The sequence below is a fragment of the Taudactylus pleione genome, unplaced genomic scaffold (assembly GCF_031769625.1).
Source record: "Taudactylus pleione unplaced genomic scaffold, aTauple2 ptg000976l, whole genome shotgun sequence".
NCBI classification, from domain to species: Eukaryota; Metazoa; Chordata; class Amphibia; order Anura; family Myobatrachidae; genus Taudactylus; species Taudactylus pleione.
In genome coordinates, this window is record NW_028285377.1 from 437,152 (window position 1) to 451,283 (window position 14,132).

Sequence of the window (14,132 nt, forward strand, 5' to 3'; positions counted from 1 at the left end):
ATGAGATAGATAGATATGAGATAGATATGAGGTAGATAGATAGATATGAGATGAGATAGATATGAGATAGATATGAGATAGATATGAGATGAGACAGATAGATATGAGTTAGACAGATAGATATGAGATAGATAGATAGATATGAGATATAGATATGAGATAGATGATAGGAGATAGATAGATAGATAGATAGATAGATAGATAGATATGAGATAGATAGATAGGAGATAGACAGATAGATAGATATGAGATAGATAGATAGGAGATAGATAGATAGGAGATAGATAGATAGATAGATAGATATGAGGTAGATCGATAGATATGAGATGAGATAGATATATAGATAGATATGAGGTAGATAGATAGATATGAGATATAGATAGATAGAATAATATGAGATAGATAGATATGAGATATAGATATGAGATATGAGATAGATAGATAGATATGAGAGATAGATAGATATGAGATAGACAGATAGATAGATATTAGATAGATAGATATGAGATAGACAGATAGATAGATATTGGATAGATAGAATAATATGAGATAGATAGATAGATATGAGATAGATAGATATAGATATGAGATAGACAGATAGATAGATATTAGATAGATAGATATGAGGTAGATAGATAGATATAGATATGAGATAGATAGATATGAGATAGATATGAGGTAGATAGATAGATATGAGATGAGATAGATATGAGATAGATATGAGATGAGATAGATAGATATGAGGTAGACAGATAGATATGAGATAGATAGATAGATATGAGATATAGATATGAGATAGATAGGAGATAGATAGATAGGAGATATAGATAGATAGATGGGCGATAGATAGATAGATATGAGATGGATAGAAATGAGATATAGATATGAGATAGATAGATAGATATGAGATATAGATAGATAGATGGGCGATAGATAGATAGATATGAGATATAGATATGAGATGGATAGATATGAGATAGATAGATAGATAGAAGATAGATATGAGAGATAGATAGATATGAGATAGATAGATAGGAGATAGATAGATAGGAGATAGATAGATAGATAGATATGAGATATAGATATGAGATATGAGATAGATAGATATGAGAGATAGACAGATATGAGATAGACAGATAGATAGATATTAGATAGACAGATAGATAGATATGAGATAGATATATAGAATAATATGAGATAGATAGATATGAGATAGATAGATATAGATATGAGAGATAGATAGATAGATATGAGGTAGATAGATACATATGAGATGAGATAGATAGATATGAGATAGATAGATATATCTATGAGATAGATAGATATGAGATAGATATGAGGTAGATAGATAGATATGAGATGAGATAGATATGAGATAGATATGAGATGAGACAGATAGATATGAGTTAGACAGATAGATATGAGATAGATAGATAGATATGAGATATAGATATGAGATAGATGATAGGAGATAGATAGATAGATATGAGATAGACAGATAGATATTAGATAGACATATAGATAGATATGAGATAGATAGATAGATAGGAGATAGATAGATAGATAGATATGAGATATAGATATGAGATATGAGATAGATAGATATGAGAGATAGACAGATATGAGATAGACAGATAGATAGATATTAGATAGACAGATAGATAGATATGAGATAGATATATAGAATAATATGAGATAGATAGATATGAGATAGATAGATATAGATATGAGAGATAGATAGATAGATATGAGGTAGATAGATAGATATGAGATGAGATAGATAGATATGAGATAGATAGATATGAGATAGATAGATATATCTATGAGATAGATAGATATGAGATAGATAGATATGAGATAGATATGAGGTAGATAGATAGATATGAGATGAGATAGATATGAGATAGATATGAGATAGATATGAGATGAGACAGATAGATAGATATTAGATAGACAGATAGATAGATATGAGATAGATAGATAGGAGATATATAGATAGGAGATAGATAGATAGATAGATATGAGATATAGATATGAGATATGAGATAGATAGATATGAGAGATAGACAGATATGAGATAGACAGATAGATAGATATTAGATAGACAGATAGATAGATATGAGATAGATATATAGAATAATATGAGATAGATAGATATGAGATAGATAGATATAGATATGAGAGATAGATATGAGATAGATATATAGAATAATATGAGATAGATAGATATGAGATAGATAGATATAGATATGAGAGATAGATAGATAGATATGAGGTAGATAGATAGATATGAGATGAGATAGATATATAGATAGATATGAGGTAGATAGATAGATATGAGATATAGATAGATAGAATAATATGAGATAGATAGATATGAGATATAGATATGAGATATGATGTGAGGATACGGGGTTCTCTCAATCACCCAGACACCGAGCAGATGAAACCAACGTGATGGTTTATTTTTCCACAGCACACAGAAATAGATAATATGTCAGGACAAGCAGTAAATCCAGTGAACGGGCAATAAACAGGTAGCAGTCCAGGCAGAGGCAGTCCCAGTAGATTATAATGTCCCAGAACAATTCCATGAAATAGCTAGAGACCCTCAGTCCCCACAGTAGAAACTATCACTGATCACACAGCAGTGAATAGCGTATGTCCACTCAATCGCTTCCCGAACCCCACATAGAAACTATCAGAGATCACACAGCAGTGATAGTCCCTGGGTCGAAACAATTGATTCCAGGACCCCATGCAGTAGAAGCTAATCACAGAACACACAGCAATGAATAGCGTATAGGTCCTTGCAGAATTTCCAAAGTATAAATCCACAGAACTGGTGATGCGTTCCACTAGCACCTTGGCAGAGCGAGGCCTCTTAGCCAAAGTCAGCGACTAACATGTGGAGTTACCTTCAGTGACCTGTTTTAAAATCTTCCAATTTCCCACGATATTGTGACCTCCCAGGGGGGGTTGCACCGTTTCCTGATTGGTGCGAGTCCCTTATGCTGTCACTTTCTCCTACCTCCTCTGGGTATTACTTCCCTGACGAACACCTGCTGGGATGGTTCCGTTCAGTCTACCAGGTTCACGTGAAGCACAAAACAGGCAAATGGAAGGAGGAGTAAATCCTGAGCGTCCCCTGGGGAGGTGGGAATTAACTTAGAGGGTCTTTTGTTATGGGAGGTGTCACCTTGCTCTAACACAGACATATGGACCAGGCTAACATCAAGGCTTATCCAGTATTAAACATTTCAATAACTTACATTATTACAGTACATAATATTCATGGTAATGGAAATGTGTGTCCTGAGAATGTCACACATACACTAGGAGACGGATGGGGGACACAAAAGGACTAAAAAGTAAATTGATCTCTGCAAGGACTGAGATGCTGCCAGTAAATTTGTAACACCCATCCCATGTCCTCACATATGAGATAGATAGATAGATAGATATGAGAGATAGATAGATATGAGATAGACAGATAGATAGATATTACATAGATAGATATGAGATAGACAGATAGATAGATATTGGATAGATAGAATAATATGAGATAGATAGATAGATATGAGATAGATAGATATAGATATGAAATAGACAGATAGATAGATATTAGATAGATAGATATGAGGTAGATAGATAGATAGATATTGGATAGATAGAATAATATGAGATAGATAGATATAGATATGAAATAGACAGATAGATAGATATTAGATAGATAGATATGAGGTAGATAGATAGATATAGATATGAGATAGATAGATATGAGGTAGATAGATATGAGATGAGATAGATATGAGATAGATATGAGATAGATATGAGATGAGATAGATAGATATGAGGTAGACAGATAGATATGAGATAGATAGATAGATATGAGATATAGATATGAGATAGATAGATAGGAGATAGATAGATAGGAGATATAGATAGATAGATAGATATGAGATGGATAGATATGAGATAGACAGATAGATAGATATTGGATAGATAGAATAATATGAGATAGATAGATAGATATGAGATAGACAGATAGATAGGAGATAGATAGATATGAGATGGATAGATATGAGATAGATAGATAGATAGATAGATAGATAGATATGAGATATAGATAGATAGATAGACATGAGATATAGATATGAGATGGATAGATATGAGATAGACAGATAGATAAATAGGAGATAGATAGATATGAGATGGATAGATATGAGATAGATAGATAGATAGATAAATAGGAGATAGATAGATATGAGATGGATAGATATGAGATAGATAGATAGATAGATATGAGATGGATAGATAGGAGATAGATAGATAGGAGATAGATAGATAGGAGATAGATAGATAGGAGATAGATAGATATGAGATATAGATATGAGATAGATAGATAGGAGATAGATAGATATGAGGTAGACAGATAGATATGAGATAGATAGATAGATAGGAGATAGATAGATATAGATATGAGATAGATATGAGATAGATAGATATGAGATAGATAGATATGAGATATAGATATGAGATGGATAGATAGGAGATAGATAGATAGATAGATAGGAGATAGATAGATATGAGATGGATAGATATGAGATATAGATATGAGATAGATAGATAGAAGATGGATAGATATGAGATAGATAGATATGAGATGGATAATATGAGATGGATATGAGATGGATATGAGATATAGATATGAGATAGATAGATAGGAGATAGATATGAGATAGATAGATATGAGATAGATAGATATGAGATATAGATAGGAGATAGATAGATAGGAGATAGATAGATATGAGATGGATAGATATGAGATATAGATATGAGATAGATAGGAGACGGATGGGGGACACAAAAGGACTAAAAAGTAAATTGATCTCTGCAATGACTGAGATGCTGCCAGTAAATTTGTAACACCCATCCCATGTCCTCACATATGAGATTGATAGATAGATAGATAGATAGATAGATAGATATGAGAGATAGATAGATATGAGATAGACAGATAGATAGATATTACATAGATAGATATGAGATAGACAGATAGATAGATATTGGATAGATAGAATAATATGAGATAGATAGATAGATATGAGATAGATAGATATAGATATGAGATAGACAGATATGAGATAGATATGAGGTAGATAGATATAAGATGAGATAGATATGAGATATAGATATGAGATAGATATGAGATGAGATAGATATGAGATATAGATATGAGATAGATATGAGATGAGATAGATAGATAGATATGAGGTAGACAGATAGATATGAGATAGATAGATATGAGATATAGATATGAGATAGATAGATAGGAGATATAGATAGATAGATAGATATGAGATGGATAGATATGAGATAGACAGATAGATAGATATTGGATAGATAGAATAATATGAGATAGATAGATAGATATGAGATAGACAGATAGATAGATATGAGATGGATAGATATGAGATGGATAGATATGAGATAGATAGATAGATATGAGTTATAGATAGATAGATGGGCGATAGATAGATAGACATGAGATATAGATATGAGATGGATAGATATGAGATAGACAGATAGATAAATAGGAGATAGATAGATATGAGATGGATAGATATGAGATAGATAGATAGATAGATAAATAGGAGATAGATAGATATGAGATGGATAGATATGAGATAGATAGATAGATAGATAGATAGGAGATAGATAGATATGAGATGGATAGATATGAGATAGACAGATAGGAGATGGATAGATATGAGATAGATAGATAGATAGATAGATAGATAGATAGGAGATAGATAGATATGAGATGGATAGATATGAGATAGATAGATAGATAGATAGATAGATAGATAGATAGGAGATAGATAGATATGAGATGGATAGATATGAGATGGATAGATATGAGATAGATATGAGATAGATAGATATGAGATATAGATATGAGATGGATAGATATGAGATAGATAGATATGAGATATAGATATGAGATAGATAGATAGGAGATAGATAGATATGAGGTAGACAGATAGATATGAGATAGATAGATAGATAGGAGATAGATAGATATAGATATGAGATAGATATGAGATAGATAGATATGAGATGGATAGATATGAGATATAGATATGAGATAGATAGATATGAGATAGATATGAGATAGATATGAGATAGATAGATAGGAGATGGATAGATATGAGATAGATAGATATGAGATGGATATGAGATATAGATATGAGATATAGATATGAGATAGATAGATAGATAGATAGGAGATAGATAGATATGAGATGGATAGATATGAGACAGATAGATAGATAGATATGAGATATAGATATGAGATGGATAGATATGAGATAGATAGATAGATAGGAGATAGATAGATATGAGATGGATAGATATGAGATAGATAGATAGATAGATAGGAGATAGATAGATATGAGATGGATAGATATGAGATAGATAGATATGAGATAGATAGATATGAGATAGATAGATAGATAGATAGATATGAGATGGATATGAGATGGATATGAGATATAGATATGAGATATAGATATGAGATAGATAGATAGGAGATAGATAGATAGGAGATAGATAGATATGAGATGGATAGATATGAGATATAGATATGAGATAGATAGATATGAGATAGATAGATAGATAGGAGATAGATAGATATGAGATGGATAGATATGAGATAGATAGATAGATAGATAGGAGATAGATAGATATGAGATGGATAGATATGAGATAGATAGATATGAGATAGATAGATATGAGATAGATAGATAGATAGATAGATAGATATGAGATAGATATGAGATAGATAGATAGATAGATAGATAGGAGATAGATAGATATGAGATGGATAGATATGAGATATAGATATGAGATAGATGGATAGGAGATAGATATGAGATGGATATGAGATGGATATGAGATGGATATGAGATATAGATAGGAGATAGATAGATAGGAGATAGATAGATAGGAGATAGATAGATATGAGATGGATAGATATGAGATATAGATATGAGATATAGATATGAGATAGATAGATATGAGATAGATATGAGATAGATAGATAGGAGATAGATAGATATGAGATGGATAGATATGAGATATAGATATGAGATAGATGGATAGGAGATAGATAGATAGGAGATGGATAGATATGAGATATAGATATGAGATAGATAGATATTAGATAGATATGAGATAGATAGATAGATAGGAGATAGATAGATATGAGATGGATAGATAGATAGGAGATAGATAGATATGAGATGGATAGATATGAGATAGATAGATAGATATGAGATGGATATGAGATGGATATGAGATGGATATGAGATATAGATATGAGATATAGATATGAGATAGATAGATAGGAGATAGATAGATAGGAGACAGATAGATATGAGATGGATAGATATGAGATATAGATATGAGATAGATAGATATGAGATAGATAGATAGATAGGAGATAGATAGATATGAGATGGATAGATATGAGATATAGATATGAGATAGATGGATAGGAGATAGATAGATAGGAGATGGATAGATATGAGATATAGATATGAGATAGATAGATATTAGATAGATATGAGATAGATAGATAGATAGATAGATAGATAGGAGATAGATAGATATGAGATATAGATATTAGATAGATAGATAGATATGAGATAGATAGGTAGGAGATAGATAGATATGAGATATAGATATGAGATAGATAGATAGATAGATATGAGATGGATAGATAGATAGATATGAGATATAGATATTAGATAGATAGATATGAGATAGATAGATATGAGATAGATAGATAGGAGATAGATAGGAGATAGATAGCAGATAGATAGATAGATATGAGATATAGATATGAGATAGATAGATAGATAGATAGATATGAGATAGATAGATATGAGATATAGATATGAAATAGATAGATAGATAGGAGATAGATAGGAGATATAGATATGAGATAGATAGATCTATCCATCAGGCAGGATGGCGGCACTTCAGTTGAATAAAACCACACTTAGATTAGCGATGTAAATTCTAAGTGTGTTTTTTTTCAACTGCAGTGCCGCCATCTTACCTGATACATTATTCACAGCGGCTTCTAAGATAACATTATTTTTCTACAGTCAGTTTCACAGGGAAGTGCAGGGAAACAGGACAGGTCAGATCTCACAAACAATACAGTTCACAGAGTCTTCACATGCAGCAAATACAAGTTCTTCAGTAGACCATAATGTCCAGGACCCCTAACACTAGTCACACCCTGGATTATCACCTGGGCAGCTTGTCCACCAGCAGGAGCCCTGTTCACACTACCTGACAGGTGTCTGCAATCAGCTGCTTCTCAACACTGGCCAAGAGAAACACCTGGCCTGGATCTTCTCCAGCTACAACCACACACACACACACAATTGTGCTGGCACTCACTCCCTAATACATGTGACGTATCTGCTGCGGTGCCTTCCTTATTAGGGTACAAGTATCCCTAGATCACAGCGCAGGACAGGCAGGAGACACTTGTGAATGTTTCATGTGCAACAAACAGGACGTTTTTTCTACTTTACAAGTCTCTGAGTGCTGCCTTTCATGTGTGGTTTTTTATATGTATATTTATAGACACACACATAATATATATATATATATATATATATATATATATACACACACACACACACACACACACACACACACACACACACACACTGTATTCCATCATAATACTACTATAATTTGTGTAAGGCTAATAAGTCACACCAGGGTATCGCGTCACTATACATTTATTCCTGGCATGTTGGCGGTTTTATATTTGTGTAATAGTTTGTGAGTGTTAGAATTAGTACAGTAGTTGAAAGTGTTTATTTCCGATGACTGATATTGTTCTGTTGTGGCTGATGACGTTATCATAGGCAAATCGGTATCAGTAATATATTCACAGTGAAACACAAGACTGTATGTCAGCCCTGCTAGTCATAGCTGTAACACGTCTCCTGCGTAAGCATGTTTATAATAAGGTCTGTTTTTCAGTGCAAGCATCCTGGATAAAAAATGAGGGCGAGATACAAAAACACTAGAAAGGTTGTCAATATATGCCCCAGGTTTTTAGCTTCTGTCTGTTAGAAGCCAATTAGCAGCCTTGATTGCCAGACCACCTGTGAGAGGCTGATAACAAGTGTGTCAGTATTTGTAGTTAGTCTCTCACTGCCTGGGGAACAGGACAGAGGCCTATTGAGAGACACTGTGATTTCTGAACGCAAGTGCTGTGCTAAAGACTTTTCTGTGAGAGGTAAGCTAGGTCCTTCCACTCTGAGAGGGATTCATTTTGTTAGTTAGAGCCGGGCAGACCAGGATTTACATTTATGTTTTGTTTATTTTTGTGCTGCTGATACTTCTGTGGTATTTGGCACCAAAACGTTTGGCAGCAGATCCTTTAAGTCTTGTAAATAGTGAGGTGCGGCCTCCATAGCTCGGACTTGTTTCTCCAGCACATTCCACAGGTGCCCGATTGGATTGAGATCTGGGGAATTTGGAGGCATCACCTTGGCAGCCGGGCGCATTATCCTGCTGAGAGGCACTGCCATCAGCGAGTACCATTGCCATGAAGGGTGGCACTTGGTCTGTAACTATGAACAGTAGGTGATATGTGTCGCAGTAACACCCACATGAATGGCAGGACCTAGCAGAACATTGCCCTGAGCATCGCACTCCCCCTCCGGCTGCCTTCTTCCCATAGTGCATTCTGATGCCATCTCTTCCCCGGGTAACAGACGCACACGCACCCGGCCGTCCACATGATGTAAAAGAAAATGTGATTCATCAGGCCAGGCCACCATTACTTCATGGTCCAGTTCTGACGCTCACGTGCCCATTGTGATGTAGGTCACCGGCAGCCTCTGCAGCAAGTGTACGGGCGGCCGGCGGACTGTACACACTGGCCCTGATTCAGAGCCGGACGCTCTGACCAGAGCGCTCGCTCTGAATCAGGGCCGTCCTATTTAAATTTAGAGCGGCCTTTTGGACGCTCGCATAGCTGTGGGTTACCACCCACAGCTTATGCGAGCGTCCATGATGATGGTCGTGATGGTCAAGACTATCGCGACCATCGGGCTTGCGACGAGACCCTGCGGTAGGGTCTCGCTGCCGCAATCCCTGGAGTGATTTTGGCTCTATCAGAGCCAAAATCACTCCCACTGACATCACTAGTGATGTCAGTGGGGCCGGACCCAGACGGTCGGGGTTCCCATGGGAACACCTCCGTCTGGCAGCCACGCCCCTGGCACGCCCATCAAAGGGGGCGTGCTGTCAGTCACCATCGACAGCACGCCCCCTTTGGTGCGAGACCTGGAGCGACAGCTTGGCTGTCGCTATCGGGTCTCGCGCATGCGCACGACGGAGCTTCCTCCGTCGTGTGCATGCACATTTGGGTAACATCGACCTGCTTGCGAGCGTCCTGCGCTCGCGAGCGGGTCTGAATGAGACCCACTGTACGACATGCCGGTGTAACTGCAAATTATATATATATATAGGCCACCGGCTGTGCTGCACAACACCATCCACAAACATATCACCGGTACACACCAGCCCAATATATATTAGCTGTACAAGTGAACGGTCTATATGATCGGCCAGTGTGTACCCAGCATGAGACTGAGATGATCGTCTTCCCACCCTCCCGCATAACCTCACTTCCCACAATGTCATTATGAATTAATGGCACAAATATCTCCTCTAGCCCCATAGTGCGCTGTCTTGGAGTTATCCTGGACTCCTCCCTCTCCTTCATATCCCACATTCAGCACCTCTCACAGTCCTGCTGCTCCCATCTCATAACTCAATGCAAGCTTCTTACACTCCCCTACAACGCTCTCACCCAATCCTCCCATCTCATAACTCAATGCAAGCTTCTTACACTCCCCTACAAAGCTCTCACCCAATCCTCCCATCTCATAACTCAATGCAAGCTTCTTACACTCCCCTACAACGCTCTCATCCAATCCTCCCATCTCATAACTCAATGCAAGCTTCTTACACTCCCCTACAACGCTCTCACCCAATCCTCCCATCTCATAACTCAATGCAAGCTTCTTACACTCCCCTACAACGCTCTCACCCAATCCTCCAAACTCAAAAATATTCCCAGGATCAGACCCTTCCTCACCCAGGAAGCTACTAAGACCCTCTTACACTCACTGGTCATCTCCAGATTGGACTACTATAACCTCCTTTCTGGCCTCCCCAACTCCCATCTGTCACCTCTCCAGTCTGTCCTCAATGCTGCCTCCCCGATCATCTTCCTATCCAAACACTGTACATCTGCCTCCCCTCTCCTACAAGCCCTCCACTGGCTCCCCTTCCTCTTCACAACCCAATTCATACTTCTCACTTACAAAGCCCAAACTCAATCTTATCCTACTTACATCTCTGACTTTATATCCCTTCGCAGTCCACCCCGCCCTCTTAGCTCCCCAAATGAGTGTAACCTATCCTGCCAGCTGATAACTTCCTCCCACTCCTGCCTCCAGGACGTTGCCCGTACTGCTCCCGACCTCTGAAACTCTCTCCCTATCAGACTCTCCAAAGCTCTACAAAACTTTAAACGGGCTCTCAAGATCCATTTCTTCACCAAAGGCATCCAGCTCCCATCCTAACCCGCTGCTCCATCCATGTCACGCCTGTCTGTCCTCCCCTTTAGGATGTAAGCTCTCACGAGCAGGAACCTCTTCCCTCGTGATTTTCCTTCCCTTGCTTATACTATCCCTATAGCGGTACCAAACGCTTGCTTCGGACACCCTGATGCTTAGCTCAGTGCTACGACCACTTACGCAGCAATGGTTATATACCGTGTACTTGTCCTGCATTGTCTTGTACTGTAAGTCACTGTTCTCTTGTTTTTGCTCATTTGTTTATGTACTTTGTTATGCGCTGTGGAACCCTTGTGATGCAATATAAATAAAAGATAATAATAATATTAATGCTAATGACATTAAAAGATGTAATCCAGACACATTTTTGCCGATTTACTCTACAAAACTGTTCCTCCATTTCTTAAAATGGACTGTGACCACCCAGCGCCTGACTGCGTGTACCTAGTATTCTTACACTAATCTCAGCGCGCGTTACATGTACACTCACCTCAGCGCAGCTTCCTTGCATGGATGTCTCTATGTTTGGTATCTTCTTTCTTTTCTACCAAATATAAAATATAATCAGTTGCTAAAATACCCTGGTAAATAAATGTGCAGATTATACAGCAGGTGCACATATAGATGACAGGTGTCTATGTTACAGTATACAGCAGGTGCACATATAGATGACAGGTGTCTATGTTATATTATACAGCAGGTGCACATATAGATGACAGGTGTCTATGTTACATTATACAGCAGGTGCACATATAGATGACAGGTGTCTATGTTACATTATACAGCAGGTGCACATATAGATGACAGGTGTCTATGTTACAGTATACAGCAGGTGCACATATAGATGACAGGTGTCTATGTTACAGTATACAGCAGGTGCACATATAGATGACAGGTGTCTATGTTACAGTATACAGCAGGTGCACATATAGATGACAGGTGTCTATGTTACAGTATACAGCAGGTGCACATATAGATGACAGGTGTCTATGTTACATTATACAGCAGGTGCACATATAGATGACAGGTGTCTATGTTACATTATACAGCAGGTGCACATATAGATGACAGGTGTCTATGTTACATTATACAGCAGGTGCACATATAGATGACAGGTGTCTATGTTACAGTATACAGCAGGTGCACATATAGATGACATGTGTCTATGTTACATTATACAGCAGGTGCACATATAGATGACAGGTGTCTATGTTATATTATACAGCAGGTGCACATATAGATGACAGGTGTCTATGTTACATTATACAGCAGGTGCACATATAGATGACAGGTGTCTATGTTACATTATACAGCAGGTGCACATATAGATGACAGGTGTCTATGTTACATTATACAGCAGGTGCACATATAGATGACAGGTGTCTATGTTACATGTTACACAGTGAGGTAACATCGAGCCGCTTGCGAGCGGCTCTGAATCAGCCCCTAAGTCCACGGACATAAATTAAGCAGGACAACAATGTTTGAAAAAACAAGAGATATGGTAAGAACTTACCTTTGTTATCTCTGTTTCTACGAAGTCCATAGGGTCCACAGGGTTGACCTTGGGGTATAGCTGGATCTGGATCCACGGGCACCACGCAGTTAAAGCTTTAGCTGCTCCCAGGATGCACTTGGGTCCGTCCTCCTCTATACCCCGCCCCCGAGCCACAGGCACCTCAGTTGGTAAGCAGCCAAGGCCGGAGGAGGAGACTAAACAGAGAGAAGGAAGACTGGAACACACAAGAAACCATACTCACAGAAATGGGAGACGGAAAAACCGGTGACCAGCCACACAGCCCATTTGAAGCCAGGTGCGTCAGGGCGGGCGCCCTGTGGACCCTATGGACTTCGTAGAAACAGAGATAACAAAGGTAAGTTCTTACCATATCTCTTGTTTTCTACTTCAGGGTCCATAGGGGGTCCACAGGGTTGACCTTGGGGATGTCCCAAAGCAGTTAAACTAAGGGCGGGGATGCTCCTGTGCTGAAAGGAGCACCCGGCACCCGAAGGATGCATCCTGAGAGGCGAAGGTGTCAAACGCATAGAACCTCAAAACGTTTGAATTGAAGACCAAGTGGCCCGCCTTACACAGCTGAACAGCGGAGGCGCCACGTCTAGCAGCCCAAGAGGGACCCACAGAACGAGTGGAATGAGCCTTAACAGAGGCTGGCACAGGTAAACCCTCCTGTGCATAAGCCTCACAAATACCTGAACGAAGCCAACGGGCTAACGTTTGCTTGTTGGCAGGCCAACCCCTCTTGTGAAAACCGAAAAGGATAAACAATGAATCAGACTTCCTAACCAAAGCCGTCCGGTCCACATAGATTCTAAGCGCCCGGACTACATCTAAGGAAGCCTCACCAGCTGAAAGATCAGGTGACTGAAACGCTGGCACAACAAGTTCCTGATTAATGTGGAATCTTGAGACCACTTTGGGCA

At 37.9% G+C, this 14,132-nt stretch overlaps 1 protein-coding gene across 3 annotated transcripts in view; it reads right to left on the reverse strand.

Annotated features, from left to right (window-relative positions):
• KIAA2012 (KIAA2012 ortholog) overlaps positions 1-14,132 on the reverse strand; it is a 287,207-nt gene that overhangs the window by 105,360 nt on the left and 167,715 nt on the right. For all 3 annotated transcript variants that reach the window (XM_088460713.1, XM_088460714.1, XM_088460715.1), the window contains one exon: positions 12,181-12,234. In XM_088460713.1, coding sequence (XP_088316839.1) covers positions 12,181-12,234 — 54 coding nt within the window. The remainder of the gene's footprint in view (positions 1-12,180; positions 12,235-14,132) is intronic.